At 49.4% G+C, this 14,487-nt stretch overlaps 1 protein-coding gene and 1 pseudogene across 1 annotated transcript in view; one reads left to right on the forward strand and one right to left on the reverse strand.

Annotated features, from left to right (window-relative positions):
• Window positions 1,735–1,988, forward strand: LOC102187655 (annotated as a pseudogene).
• The window catches only part of CPT1A (carnitine palmitoyltransferase 1A), a 60,563-nt gene continuing 49,077 nt past the window's right edge, over window positions 3,002–14,487 (reverse strand). The window contains exons 15-19 of the mRNA XM_018043311.1: window positions 10,841–10,975; window positions 9,024–9,176; window positions 7,400–7,513; window positions 6,973–7,065; window positions 3,002–5,085 (exon numbers count right to left, since the gene is read on the reverse strand). Of these exons, the coding sequence (XP_017898800.1) occupies window positions 4,999–5,085; window positions 6,973–7,065; window positions 7,400–7,513; window positions 9,024–9,176; window positions 10,841–10,975 (582 nt within the window). The 3' untranslated portion in view covers window positions 3,002–4,998. The remainder of the gene's footprint in view (window positions 5,086–6,972; window positions 7,066–7,399; window positions 7,514–9,023; window positions 9,177–10,840; window positions 10,976–14,487) is intronic.

A 14,487-nucleotide genomic window follows, 5' to 3' on the forward strand; every position in this document is an offset into this window, starting at 1 on the left:
TTGCTATGACCAGTGCGTTCTCTTGGCAAAACTCTACTAGCCTTTGCCCTGCTTTATTCCGTATTCCAAGGTCAAATTTGCCTGTTACTCCAGGTGTTTCTTGACTTCCTACTTTTGCATTCCAGTCCTCTATAATGAAAAGGACATCTTTTTTGGGTGTTAGTTCTAAAAGGTCTTGTAGGTCTTCATGTTGCTGCTGCTGCTGCTAAGTCGTTTCAGTCGTGTCCAACTCTGTGTGACCCCATAGGCGGCAGCCCACCAGGTGCCCCCGTCCCTGGGATTCTCCAGGCAAGAACACCGGAGTGGGTTGCCATTTCTTTCTCCAATGCATGAAAGTGAAAAGTGAAAGTGAAGTCACTCAGTCGTGTCCGACTCTTGGCGACCCCATGGACTGCAGCCTACCAGGCTCCTCCGTCTATGAGATTTTCCAGGCAAGAGTACTGGAGTGGGGTGCCATTGCCTTCTCCAGTAGGTCTTCATAGAACCGTTCAAATTCAACTTCTTCAGCATTACTGGTTGGGGCATAGGCTTGGATTACTGTGATATTGAATGGTTTGCCTTGGAAATGAACAAAGATCATTCTGTCGTTTCTGAGATTGCATCCAAGTACTGCAGGGCCTTCCCTGGTGGCTCAGACGGGAAAGCATCTGTCTACAATGGAGGAGACCCGGGTTCGATCCCTGGGTCGGGAAGATCCCCTGGAGAAGGAAATGGCAATCCACTCCAGTATTCTTGCCTGGAAAATTCCATGGACAGAGGAGCCTGGTTGGCTGCAGTCCATGGGGACGCAAAGAGTTGGACACGACTGAGCGACTTCACTTCACTTCATCCAAGTACTGCATTTCGGACTCTTTTGTTGACCATGATGGCTACTCCATTTCTTCCAAGGGATTCCTGCCCACAGTAGTAGATATAATGGTCATCTGAGTCAAATTCACCCATTCCAGTCCATTTTAGTTCACTGATTCCTAGAATGTTGACGTTCACTCTTGCCATCTCCTGTTTGACTACTTCCAATTTGCCTTGATTCATGGACCTGACATTCCAGGTTCCTATGCAATACTGCTCTTTACAGCATCGGACCTTGCTTCTATCACCAGTCACATCCACAAATGGGTATTGTTTTTGCTTTGGCTCCATCCCTTCATTCTTTCTGGAGTTATTTCTCCACTGATCTCCAGTAGCATATTGGGCACCTACTGACCTGGGGAGTTCCTCTTTCAGCATCCTATCATTTTGCCTTTTCAAATAGCCAATGGGAATTTGCTCTTGGACTCAGGGAACTCAAACTAGGGCTGGGTAACAACCTAGTGTGGTGGGATAGGGAGGGATGTCCAAGTGGGAGGGGATGTAGGTAAACCTATGGCTGATTCATGTTGATGTCAGGCAGAATTGCACTTTATACAATACCATAAAGCAATTATCCTTCAGTTAAAAATAGATAAATGTATTTTTTCAGGACTCTGCAAAGGTGCTAGATGAGGAATTGCAATTGACTCATTGGAAAAGACTCTGATGCTGGGAGGGATTGGGGGCAGGGGGAGAAGGGGATGACAGAGGATGAGATGGCTGCATGGCATCACTGACTCGATGGACGTGAGTCTGAGTGAACTCTGGGAGTTGGTGATGGACAGGGAGGCCTGGCATGCTGCGATTCATGGGGTCGCAAAGAGTCGGACACGACTGAGTGACCAAACTGAACTGAGCAGCTATGGTTGCCACCCCTTTGTGTTCAACCTCAGGATGTTTCCCTTGGCCAAAAACACACTAAGTTGTCTCAGGGTTCAAAGCATTGAGCAAGCAGTGGCAAGGGAGATCCACCAGAAGCGGGCACCTGGTTTCCAAGACAAGCATGGTAATATGCTGTACTAGCTAGCAGAGCCACTTTCTGTGTGGCTCTAGGGGTACATATGGGAACACAAATTGGAATAGAGTGGAACCCATCACCTCTTGGCAGAGTCACCCCAAAGGAATGGAGAGGACAGTAATCATCCTAGCTGGTTTAATCCTGCATTGTTTCAAAATCAACTCATAATTGATGCCAAGTAAAAGTACTGTGCACCCATTAAAATATGGCATGTTTAAAGAAATAACATATACTTAAAACCTTCAAAAAAAGTGAATAAACTTTAAAATAATAATAATATAAAAAAAGGTGAAAGCTTATCCTTTAGGCCTCAGTTCTATATCAGCATCCTTCACAAGCCAGGTATTCTCACCGCACACACACACACACACACACACACACACAAACACACACACAGAGTCTAGGAACCCTTAAGATCCTAGAGTTCTCTTGGTTCTTGACTTCCTCCCACTGGGATATTTTTTCATTGGTGTATAGCTGCCTTACAATGCTGTGTTAGTTTCTGCTGTACAGTGCGAGTGAGTCAGCTGCTTGTACACATACATCTGCTTCCTCTTGGGCCTCCCTCCTCCCCCACCCCCACCTCACCCGCTCTAGGTCATCACAGAGCACCCAGCTGAGCTCCCCACACTCTACGGCAGGCTCCCACTAGCTGTTTTACACGTGGCAGTGCGCACGCCAATCCGTCTCCTAATTCATCCCACCTCCCACCCCGTGTCCAAATGTGCCTTCTCTGGGTCTGTGTCTATTTCTGCACTGCAGGCAAGTTCGTCTGTACTATTTCCCATGACAGCCAGAACCTGGTGGGGTTCCCGCTGTATTCCCAGTGCCTAGAACAGAGCTTAGCATACAGGAGGTGCTCAATAAGAGCCTTGGAGGAAACGGAGGTTCATTGATTGAGCTATGCGTCAGTGCTGTTCCAGGCCCCGAGGCACGGGAGAAGATGGAAAACGAACACAGAGCGAAGCCCACAGTCCTTCTTAGCAGCAGCCCTTCTCCAACAGGGGTGTGACTCTTGTGAGCCACTCTGCCCAGCCCGAGGCCTTTTCTGCATATCTTGGTCGGTCACCTTTGTCCCAAGAGCCTGACCTTTAGCTTCCTTATCAGTATAACAAAAGAGACAGAAAGCAGTCCTGTGGTTAATATTTTTATTAATGGTAACATTCATAACTGCATATCTAAGATTTACATCCAAAAGGGATCTTGTATTTACATGCAATGGCCAGTCCAAGATAACAAATTCAGACCACAGCTCTGTTAAGACTATGGCTTGTTCCAAATTAAATTAAATACATGAATACTCTTACTTCCTGCTTTCAACACATACAGTACAAACCCAGTCTTCTTCCTTTTAAGGAATATAAAATTGCATTGATGACTGCATGGATTAGTGATGATTACCTCTGAAATATTTAAAACCTGAGCGACAAGCCCAAATAGGTTTGAGTGCTAACACGTCTGCTCTCGAATTCACCTGTAAATCATAATACAGACCGGTCAGTGGTCAACAGTGGATAGTCTGGGGGCCCTGGCTTCAGCCGGAAGCCACACCTGGCTGAGGCAGGGGGTCTCCCGTATCCCCCGACACCCCCCGACTACATACCACAGACGAAGAGGGTCTTTCGTTGCTATGGTGGTTAGATGCCTTTTTTGCTTTTTTGTCTGTTCCCATTTCCGCTTGGTTTTAACAGGTAAGAGTCTTTGGCCCATTTAGGTGGGGTTTTACATCACAACATGTACATGGATAAAAGGTGCATGCGCTCTGCGGCCAGTGCCTTGCTCCTGCTCCGCCGGTTCAGCCTCATCACCATATCACTGGAGTACAGGACCCTTAGAGACACGAGCCCCACCAGAACAGAGTGGTCAGAAAAATAAACACGTGATTTAAAAACTGGACAGCTCAGCCTGTCATGACAGCCCAGAGGGAGTGGGTCTATTTCACTCCATGATTCGTTTTGCATTAAATACTGAAGACGATACAGCACATCGTCTCTTTCTGGTATATCGCTCTTTCGAGCAAGGCACACGCATGCGAAGGGTAGGCTGTGTTAAACTCAGCACCTGTCACCTGCGACATTCTAGGAGGTCACCGAGATGACCCATCTCCCCCGTCTCCCTGGAAACGGGAGTGGGTCTCCTCTCTCACCAGGTGGGACGGCCAACCCTGACTGCCTGAGGTTCGCTCTTCCCAAGTTTGTTCCTTTCTCAGTGGCCAGTGTCCTGTTCTCTCTGCTGTTGGGTTGGGATGTGTGTTCTCCAGACACGCTATCTTCAACCATCACATCCCTCGCTCCCCATTTCTGACACACACCCACATCTTCTTTTGTAGCTTAACAATGAAGCTTGAGGAAAGCAGTCTGATGGAAGGGAATCCAGCTCACAGCTGCCCTTGTAAGGGAACTGGTCCCTCTGGGACATGGGGACACGACAGGAAAATCCCTACATAGGGATATCCACCCAGTAAATTGAGACGGGAGTGAGACACCCACAATTCCACCTAAAGACTTAAATCTCTTGTGTGGTCTCCCTTACACTTAGGGCCTTCTGTTTTTAAGGCACTGGGTGTTGAAGACTTCAAACACAGAGAGGCAAAAGCAGATGACTGAAGTAGACAGCGACGTGTGACCACAGGACAGAACAGATTCCAAAAGCACAAAACTTGTCTCGGTTAGTGCCTCGCACGTGCATTGGCTGTTGACTGCTAATATCTGCAACTTAAAAGATGCTTTTCTCTCGGAAGGAAACAAATGCTTACACTGCTCTGATAAAATCAAATGCCCGTAAGTACCAGGTGTCCAGTGGCAGCCAAGGAAACGTGCCGGTCTGTTCCCAGCGAGTATGAAGCCACAACCCCACTCATTCCAAAAATCGCTTGTCCCTTAAGGAATGTAAGGTGATGGGAAGACTTTAGGGGGGACTTCATCCAATGTCCCCCAAATGAGGAGCTGCTTAGAAGGAGTAGGGTTATACTTCACGGTGTGGAGCCTGCTGTCCCAGAAAAGCAAAAAACACCAAACCTTCACTGGAAGGAAACAAATTTTCATCCTGAAATACAGTCAGGATGCAGAGCTGTCTTTCATTTAGTTTTTCATCAGAAGAACTTCTTTTCCTTCCCGGAAGTGCTAAGAGATTCACTTTCTGGAATTGGGGCTGAACCCGAACAAACTGATGATGTCAGTCATGGCTTCTCTCAGGTTCTTCCCGAAGCGATGCGAGTCCTTCCATTTAAAAACAAGCAGACGAAAAAGAAGCAGATTACAACGTGGGACTGTTCACATTTCAAGCCTTTTCACTTGTAATCTGATTCAAAGAGCTACCATTCTTTTTTGCTGGTTCTCTTAAGCTTCGACTCAGTGCATCATTAAGTTACAGAGTCTGGTGAGATGGTGAGGGTTCATAAAGATAACAGCCTACGTGTTTGTGTGGCTGTGTTTGTTGCTTTTTTTCCCCACGTTATTATTACGAGACACCGACTATAGTCCCCCTGTGCTATACAGTATGACCTTGTTTACCTATTTCATATGTGGTTGTATTTGTTTTGAGATCTAAGGTGTTTTATTTAAAAAAAAACAAAACAACTTATTAAGGGCACTTTGAACAGTTCTTGTCATATAACATTACACAGAGCAAATATAAGTTCTATGCCTCTGCTAATTGTCACACACCTTTTGAAGTTTCCATTAGCTTCCAATACCTTATCTTTCATAGTGAAACAGCCTTAATATTTTTAAAATTTAATTCTTATTTTATATTGGAGTACAATTGACTTGTAATATTGCGTTAATTTCAGGTGGACAGCAAACTGATTCAGTTATACATATACATATATATCCATTCTTTTTCAGATTCTTTTCTATATAGGTTATTATAAAGTACTGAGTAGAGTTCCCTGCGCTACGTAGTAGGTCCTGTTGACTGCCCATTTTATATAATAGTGTGTATCTGTTAATCCCAAACTCCTAATTTATCTCTCCCCACTCCCTTTCCCCTTAGGTAACCATAAATTTGCTTTCTATGTCTGTGAGTCCATTTCTGTTTTATAAATAAGTCCATCTGTATCATTTTATTTCTACATATAACTGATAACCATATGGTACTTGCCTTTCTCTGACTTACTTCATCTAGTATGGTGATCTCTAGGTCCCTGCATGTCGCTGCAAATGGCATTATTTCATTCTTTTTACGGTTGAGTAATATTCTAGTGTACATATGTGTGTGTGTGTGTGTGTGTGTGTGTGTGTGTGTGTGTGACCTCTTTATCCATTCATCAGTTGATAAACATTCAGGTTGCTTCCATGTCTTGGCTACTATAAATACTGCTGCCATGAGCACTGGGATGCCTGTTATCTTCTTTCCCTAATGTCAATGCATTACATAAGACACAATAAGCGAGTGAATTCCAAACGTCTCTGTTAAAGGTGAACCTGGCGCTGACTGCCAGGCGACGTACAATGTGGGAAGGTGAGAATATCGATCAAGATTAAATGTGCCGTGCTAGGAAGGAGGTCACGGGTTCCATTCAGAGATCACCGCAGACCGCTGCTGCACTGCGTGTGTGAATTACTTAGCTCATGCACACAGGTCTTAAGTCTGTCCTTCAATGTTTCGTGCCTGCTAAGTCACTTCAGTCGTGTCCGACTCTGCGATCCCACGGACTGTAGCCCGCCAGGCTCCTCTGTCCATGGGATTCTCCAGGCAAGAACGCTGGAGTGGGTGGCCATTTCCTCCTCCAGGGGATGTTCCCGACCCAGGGATCGAACCAACGTCTCTTACATCTCCTGCACTGGCAGGCGGCTTCCTTACCACTAGCGCCACTTGTAGGAAGCCAACCATTCCATGTTACAGAGAGCCTAAAAGTTGTACAAGCACTCCAGCTTAGCAAGATCTGAAACCACGGCCAGCAGCAAAGATGAAGACTTTCAACCAAATAAGATGGATCCCTCTTAAACTATTAAAATCCTTGTTTTGAAAACATCCCAACCAAGGAAGAATGTATAACTGAATTGAAATTTTCTGTCAAATCAGGGATGTGCCCCCCACCCACTCCCTTCAAAAGAAGGTAGTACAAATACTCCATCCTGGGAAGGGGGCACTCTTGTACTTACTGTCTCAGGACAGGAGAACTTGGAGGATATATGGAAATTGATGAGGTCCTCGCCGACGAGAATGTACGACACCCCATAGCCGTCATCAGCAACCTATAGCAAAGCACATTCACATTGAACTCGGGGGGGATTTCCTTGGCGGTCCAGTGTTTAGGGTTCCGCACCTTCACTGCAGGGGACATGGGTTTGATCCCTGGTCGGGGAACTAAGATCCCACATACCATGTGGCATGGTGAGTGAATGAATCAACAGAACCGTGGAAATGAGGCCCCGGAAAAAGGGGATTTCGGACCTTTAATGAGAATGCCATTCACACCGGCATGAGTAACCACTAGGAGCTCCTTCAGGGCGGGGTGGTTATAGCTGAGACAGGCCCGTCCTGCCCCGGTGCTTGCTGCTCTTTGAACTCTAACGCCCAGCCACTTACCGGCCCGAAGCCCCCTCCGCTTGACACGTAGTCCGGATTCCTATCCAAATTGAACAGTTCCACCTGCTGTGGAGGGGTCTGGCTGGTGGATAATCTCCAAGGCTCAGAGAGGACCTGGGGAGTTAAACAGGCGGTGTTCTAATGACACTTCCCAGCTCCACCCTCTTCTGTCCCCAAGGAGCCCAGGAGCTGAAGAAAGGCTTGCTTGGTGTTTGGCCTGTTTCAGACCCCAGAAGGCTATGTCCCTGGGGGCCTTGGTGGCTCTCGGGCCAGGGGTTCTTCGGAGAGGGATGGGGCAGCTGAGGGCACCTGGACTAGAGAGGCAAACGCTGGCTGATGGGGTCTCGGACAGAAAAGACGGCAGATACACGGAGTGAGGTTTGGAACGGAGCAGCTGCGTGCTGTAGCACGCTGGCACCAGTGCTCCTAAGCTGAGGGTCAAACTTCCAGCAACTGTCCAAGGTGCCTGTTAAACACAGCCACTGTTAAGAAGTTATATTTTATAAACATAAAAGCAACTATATTAAAAATGAAAGAAGTAAATACTCAGAGCTCAGGACTTCCCTGGCTGTGCAATGGTTATGACCCGGGGCTCCCACTGCAGGAAGCACAGGTTTCAGTTCCTGGTCAGAGCACTAGATCCCACATGCTCTGCAGGGTGGTCAAAAACAAACAAAAAAAAACAACCCACCTCAGAGCTCATCAGTTCAGCTCAGTCGCTCAGTCGTGTCCGACTCTTTGCGACTCCATGAATAGCAGCACGCCAGACCTTCCTGTCCACCAGCTCCAGAGCTTACTCAAACTCATGTCCATTGAGTCGGTGATGCCATCAACCATCTCATCGTCTGTCATCCCCTTCTCCTCCTGCCTTCAATCATTCCCAGCATCAGGGTCTTTTCAAATGAGTCAGTTCTTTGCATCAGGTGGCCACAGTATTGGAGTTTCAGCTTTAGCATCAGTCTTTCAGAGCTCATCACTTAATAGTTATTTTAGTACAAGCATGGTTTTTCCAGTAGTCATGTACAGATGTGAGAGTTAGACCATAAAGAAGACTCTGCACTGAAGAATTGATGCTTTTGAACTGTGGTGTTGGAAAAGACTCTTGAGAGTCCCCGGGACTGCAAGGAGATTAAACCAGTCAATCCTAAAGGAAATCAACACTGAATATTCATTGGAAGGACTGATGCTGAAGCTCCAATACTTTGGCCACCTAGTGTGAAAAGCTGACTCAATCAATGAAGGAGACCCTGATGCTGGGAAAAATTGAGGGCAGGAGGAGAAGGGGGCAACAGAGGATGAGATGGTTGGATGGCATCACCGAATCAATGGACATGAGTTTGAGCAAACTCTGGGAGACAGTGGAGGACAGAGGAGCCTGGTGTGCTGTAGTTCATGGGGTTGCAAGGAGTCTGACGTGACTTGGCGACTAAACAACAATGGCATCCCCGGGGCTGAAGAAACGTGGCTCAGATTTTCCAGCGTGAGGACTGCTGAGCCCTGGAACCCATCTGTCAGACCAGTTCTGACTGGCAAAGCTGTACTAAGTTTTACCAAGTTTCGTCCTAAGATTGACTAAGTTTGGTTTAGCCAAGAAAGCCAAGTGGGCTGCACAGAAGGGCCTCACCTCCTTCAGGAAAGGGGAGTCGACCGCGAGGTACTTGGAGACCACGTAGAGGCAGAAGAGGTGGCGGTCGATCCCTGCGCCGGTCATTGCCAGGCGGTACAGAAGCTGATGCTTCTCAGACGCGATCTTGAACAATTTGAGCTTCTGTTCAACCTGAAATAACAGAGGACGGGCAGTTTCAAGTCGTGCAGCACGGTCTAAGCTCCAAGATGACGGTCACGGGCCCTTCGCCCCAGCGGTCCAACAGGGTGCTGAGACAGCAGGTCACTGGTGGGGCGGGCAGGGGGTCTGGGCAGTCTTTGGGTGGTTTCCAAGGCAACCTGACCAGAAACGCCACTGGCCGGCTGCCCCTGCCCCAGATTCCTGCTGCGAGGCTGTGGGAGGGACAGGTGGTCGGAGAGGCGGTTTGGGGATCCTGTGTGCTGCCCACTGGGCATCATTTCACCTTTCACACAAATGAGGCCACTAAGTAGGTAGGAAAACACCAGCCTCCGTGTCTCATCGTGTGGAATGAAGCCCCTTTCCTCTCAGGGGGCTGCGACATTCCTGTGGGCCCTTAAGTAACCCTCCAGGGTGGTCTGTCAGCTCGGCTAAACAGCACTTCTGGGGCCTACGAGCCAGACCCGAAAGGCCGCTCCAGGTTCTTTAGGACCCTGTTGGTCAATCTCAGAACGAGAAGACACAAGCCCTTCCATGGACGTGGAGGCGCGTCCACTCCAGACCCGGCCCTCAGGCTGTTCTGAAAGCAGCCGGTGACAGATCAGAGCCATCTGTGATGAGACTTGCCAAGTTCCTCCCCTTGGAACCAACAGCCTGTCCAGGAAGGAGCTCCCCAGAGGGGAGCAAAACCCTGGGCCACGTCCCCTCGGGGGTCAGCAGACCCGGACAGGATGGGCCTCAGCCCCTCACTGGGTGTGTGTGGTCAGCAGTTTGCCGGATTCAGCTAAGCCTCTGTTCCTTTACCTATGAAAAATGAACTGATAATGCTTCACGAGCCACCACTAGGACTGTCAAAGGCAGTGCACAGAAAACCCAGGGCCCTGAGCCTGCTCGGCGGGCCTTCAGTGTGGGCAGTGGGCTTCAGGAACCCTGGGCAGAAGGTGTCTGTGTGAGACTTCCCTGGTGGCCTAGTGGTTGAGAATCCACGCTCCCAGTGCAGCAGCTGTGGGTTCAAACCCTGGTCAGAGAACTAAGATCTCACGTGCCGTATGTGTCAACAAAAAACAGTAATAATAATAACAATAATAAAATAAGAAGGCGCCCATGGACGGTCACCATTTTCTCAGCCAGACACCGACTACCAGCACTGTCCTGCCTCACCTCCCTCCCATTCCTATATTCACCGGCTGTGCACCACTCTGATTTAAAGACTCTGAGGGGGCCCTCCCTGGGGGTCCAGTGGCTATGAGTTTCCCATGCAGGGAGCCCAGGTTTGATCCCCGGTCTGGGAAGCAGATCCCACATGCCGCAACTAAAGATCTCACATGACTCAACGAAGACCTGGCGCAGCCAAATAATAACAAATAAATAAATATTAAAAGACTCCTATGAAGTATAACCCCACTTGTAGAAGTTACAGAATAACAGGATGGATGCAAACACGAACCTTTGTGTCTGTCTAGACGGTTGCCTTTTAATACTCTCTGTTCTCCCCGGATGGGTGGAGGGAAGGAAGGAGATGCTGGACGCGGACTCGCTAGAGAAGTATGCATGGGATTTAATCAGGGAAGACTACGTGTCAACCTCGGGTGTCGTCCTCTGAACAGCAGAGATGGCCCCTCGGGGGGCTGTTCTCCTGCTGGCCGAGCAGGACCTACCGTCTGTGTGGGGTCCATCATGGCCAGCACGAAGTTGCACGACTCGGTGGTACAAGAACGCACGGTCTCTGTTCTGCCCTCTCGGAAGAGCCGGGTCATGGAGGCCTCGTAGGTGAGGGAAAATTTACCCATGTCCTGGGAAAGGAAAAATATTTTAACACAAGGCTGGGCGTGTTGACAAAGACACGAGGGGAACGGTTCAAGTCAGCCGGGAAAAGCAGACGTCATTGTCAGAGGCGGTTTTTAGTCAGTCAGTTTTTACACGGGCTTATGCAGCAGGCAGGTGGAAACGTCACTAGCTTGAAAGGGGTGGGAGGGTCCAGGTTTCTGTGTCTAGATGCGACTGGTGCCATGACCCGGCGTCCAGATCTCACACATCTGCCCGAGTGCAGACGTGGTTTTAGGAAGGATACGGTACAGGACCGGGAACTGCATACAGGAGCTGGGAATTCCTTGACTCCAGGTCAGGAAGGTCCTCCTCCGAGGGGTCGGGAAGCAGGTAGGTGGCCAGTGCCTACAGCACAGAGAGCTCCCCATCCCGGCCATTAGACAAGAGGGAGAGAAAGCAGGAGGGTACGGCTGTAGGGGGCTGGCAGTCGCTGAGGGGAGCAGACAGGGGATCTTTTTAGAACATTCACTTTCTTGGTGAAATAAGGAAGTTCACCTCCTAAGAGAGAGAGGATGGAGGGGAGGTGCTGGGAGTCAGCAAAGGGGTGTGAAACAGGCTCTGAGGGTGTAGAGTGGGTGGTCTGGGACCACCAAAGTCAGGGCTCATGAGTTAAGAAAGATGAGCTGCGGTTTGGGGGGGGCGTTTCTCGGGCTATGTCGGCTTCTCAGTGCAGCATCAAAGCAGGCAGACACTGGACTGACCCGGGGGTGTGTCTGCTGTGCTTGGGGCTCTAGGGCAGAGGTCAGGGTGATAGCGACAGGCTGCGGAATCTAAGCCCGAGAGGCAAACAGGGAGGCGAGACAGAGGGGTAGAGGGCAGGGCAGGATGGAGACTGCAATGAGGAATGCTGGTGTCAGGGGCCAGAGGGGAGATGGGATGACAGGAACAGCTGGGGGTGATGTGCGGACGGTTCTGCAAGGGCCCGAGACAGAGGTGGCCAGGGATGACGAGGACAGGCACAGGTCCGCAGGAGCTCGGGGCGGCCCACCACCTGTGCTGTGGGTGGAAACCACCTGCAAAGCCCCAGCTTGAAGACGACCAGGTTCCCCATGGGGACGGGAAAGTGCTGGGCAGCAGACTGTGGGCCCAGGTTATTTCTGACCAGATGATGTCTCTCTGGGCCTTTGGGTCCTGGTGGCCCCAGGGTGGCAGGGGACCCCTGAAATAGGCCAATATTGCTCATTCAGGAGCTGGCAAGGCTGAACCTCCGGTGTGCAGTCCAGACCTGTGAGCAGCCCGGCTGCATGGGGTCCTTAGCCCCAAGGCTGGTCGGCTGACTGAACACTGGCTGTCCCCACCACCCTGTGTGGTCAGGGAGGAAGCCAGCTGGCCATGGGTTCTGAGCGCCATCCCAGCCTCCGGTGGGCACCCCCAGCACCCAGCACAAAGACCTGCCAGCTCATCATCTACTCATCCTTTAACACACTGGCTATTACATTTCCCTTGGATGGGGTCTGAGAGGTTCTAACCCCTCATCTGGCCTACAGAGCCGAACTAAGGTCATTTTACCAAATATGCCTTTCAGAGAATTCCCTATAGGAGGGGAGCTTACTACGGCGGGCTTTCCCAGGGTCTTATCATAAAGCACTGGGGAGCCCAGAAAGGAGGGGATGAGGAAAAAGCATAAACGTGCTATTTTAGTCATTTAATACAGGTTAACTTGGGGTATACGATGCAACGATTTATTTGAAGTCAACTTTCCAATATCAAACTTTAACTGTGTAAGTGGTCAGTGCAATCATGCATTACACCCACAATTTTTTAACAACCATCTAAAAACCTCATGGCTGATGCACTGACTATTAGTGCACTCAGACCCCAAGCCGGGTTATGGCTACACCCACTTAACCTGCTACGACCAGCCACCACCTCACCATTGGGAGAGCGGCCATCTCCAAAACATCTCCAGTGTCTAACCAGCAGGATCAAAAGACAAAGTCTATAAAGATATTAACACACATGGTGTGAGAACACAAACCTTTTGCACACTTGGATTGCTGCCCTGGAGCTAACTGTTGGGGTTGGTGGAATTTGGGGGGAATCTTTCACCTCCGTTTTCCAAGTGAGAAATAAATACAACCCCCAAACAGGAAGCCAATAGCTATAGCCTAGAATTATGACTACGGCCCAAGGTCTTCGTTAAATCAATTGCTCAATATGTATTTACTGATGCCTCTTCCACGGTGGCTATCATGCTCCTGGCACTGGGATACGGTGGCAAACAAGACAGATCACATCCCTGCCGTCTCCGACATTCCAGTGGGAGAGAGGAAGGATGACCACACACCTGATGTCACGAGTGGCAGGTGCAACGCACAGAAATAGCGCTCGGTCGGGGAAGAGTGTGATGGGGAGGAGGGTTATTTGTTTGTTTTAAATTTTTTTTAGTTTTTGGCTGCGCTGCACAGAATGTGGGATCTTACTTCCCAGACCAGGGCTCAAACCCGAGCCCCTTGCATTGGAAGTACAGTCCTAATCACTGCATCACCAGGGAAATCCCAGTAGGGCTCTTTTAAATAGGAGATCTAAGCAACCCCACCTTGATCTGGGAGGTAGCGAGGACTTCCCTGGCAGTCCAGAAGTTAAGACTCAGTGCCTCCAATGCAGGGCATGCGGGTTCTATCCCTGGTCAGAGAACTAAGATCTCATATGATGCAATGCCAAAACACTATTTTTAAAAATCTGGGAGTTATTAATTGCCAGTGCAGAGCAAGCGCAAAGGTCCTGGGGTAGAAATGAGCCCAGCACATTCAAAAGCAGCAAAAGGAGGGAACAGGCCCGGAGCAGCACCGGAGATCAGCATAAGGAGCAGATCAAGGGTGACTAACCCCGGGGATGTGCGAACTTGGATGGAAAATATGCATAATTTTTTAATTTCACAAAGTGAATTAAACCACAAAGTAAGATACAGCATTGAGAAGCACAGGCAACAAATCTCAGGAGTTATGAGCAGTGCCTGTGATGCTGAATAGGAAAAATATCACAGCTCTTTTCACATCAAATTATGGTGGCTCAGTAGTAAAGAATCTGCCTGCACTGCGGCAGACCTGGGTTCGATCCTCCGTTGGGAAGATCCCCTGGAGGAGGGCATGGCAACCCACTCCAGTTTCTTGCCTGGAGAGTCCCCATGGAAGAGGAGCCCGGAGGGCTACAGTCCACAGGGTCACAAGGAGTCAGACACGACTGAGCGACTAAGCATGTGGTTACTGCAGATACCCCCAAATAGCATCTAAGCTTATCACTGCTTCAAAGTCAAAGGCACTTATCAGACCTGCTGCCTGAAAGTCAGTGCAAGAACAATTACATCTAGGGCTTCCCCTGGTGGCTCCGTGGTAAAGGATTCACCCGCCAATGCAGGGGACACGGGTTTGATCCTTGATCCAGGAAGATCCCACCTGCCACAGAGCAACTAAGCCCGTGCATCACAACTACTGAGCTTGTGCTCTGGAGCTTGGGAACCACAACTACTGCACCCACG

The sequence above is a fragment of the Capra hircus genome, chromosome 29, assembly GCF_001704415.2.
Source record: "Capra hircus breed San Clemente chromosome 29, ASM170441v1, whole genome shotgun sequence".
Taxonomy (NCBI): Eukaryota; Metazoa; Chordata; class Mammalia; order Artiodactyla; family Bovidae; genus Capra; species Capra hircus.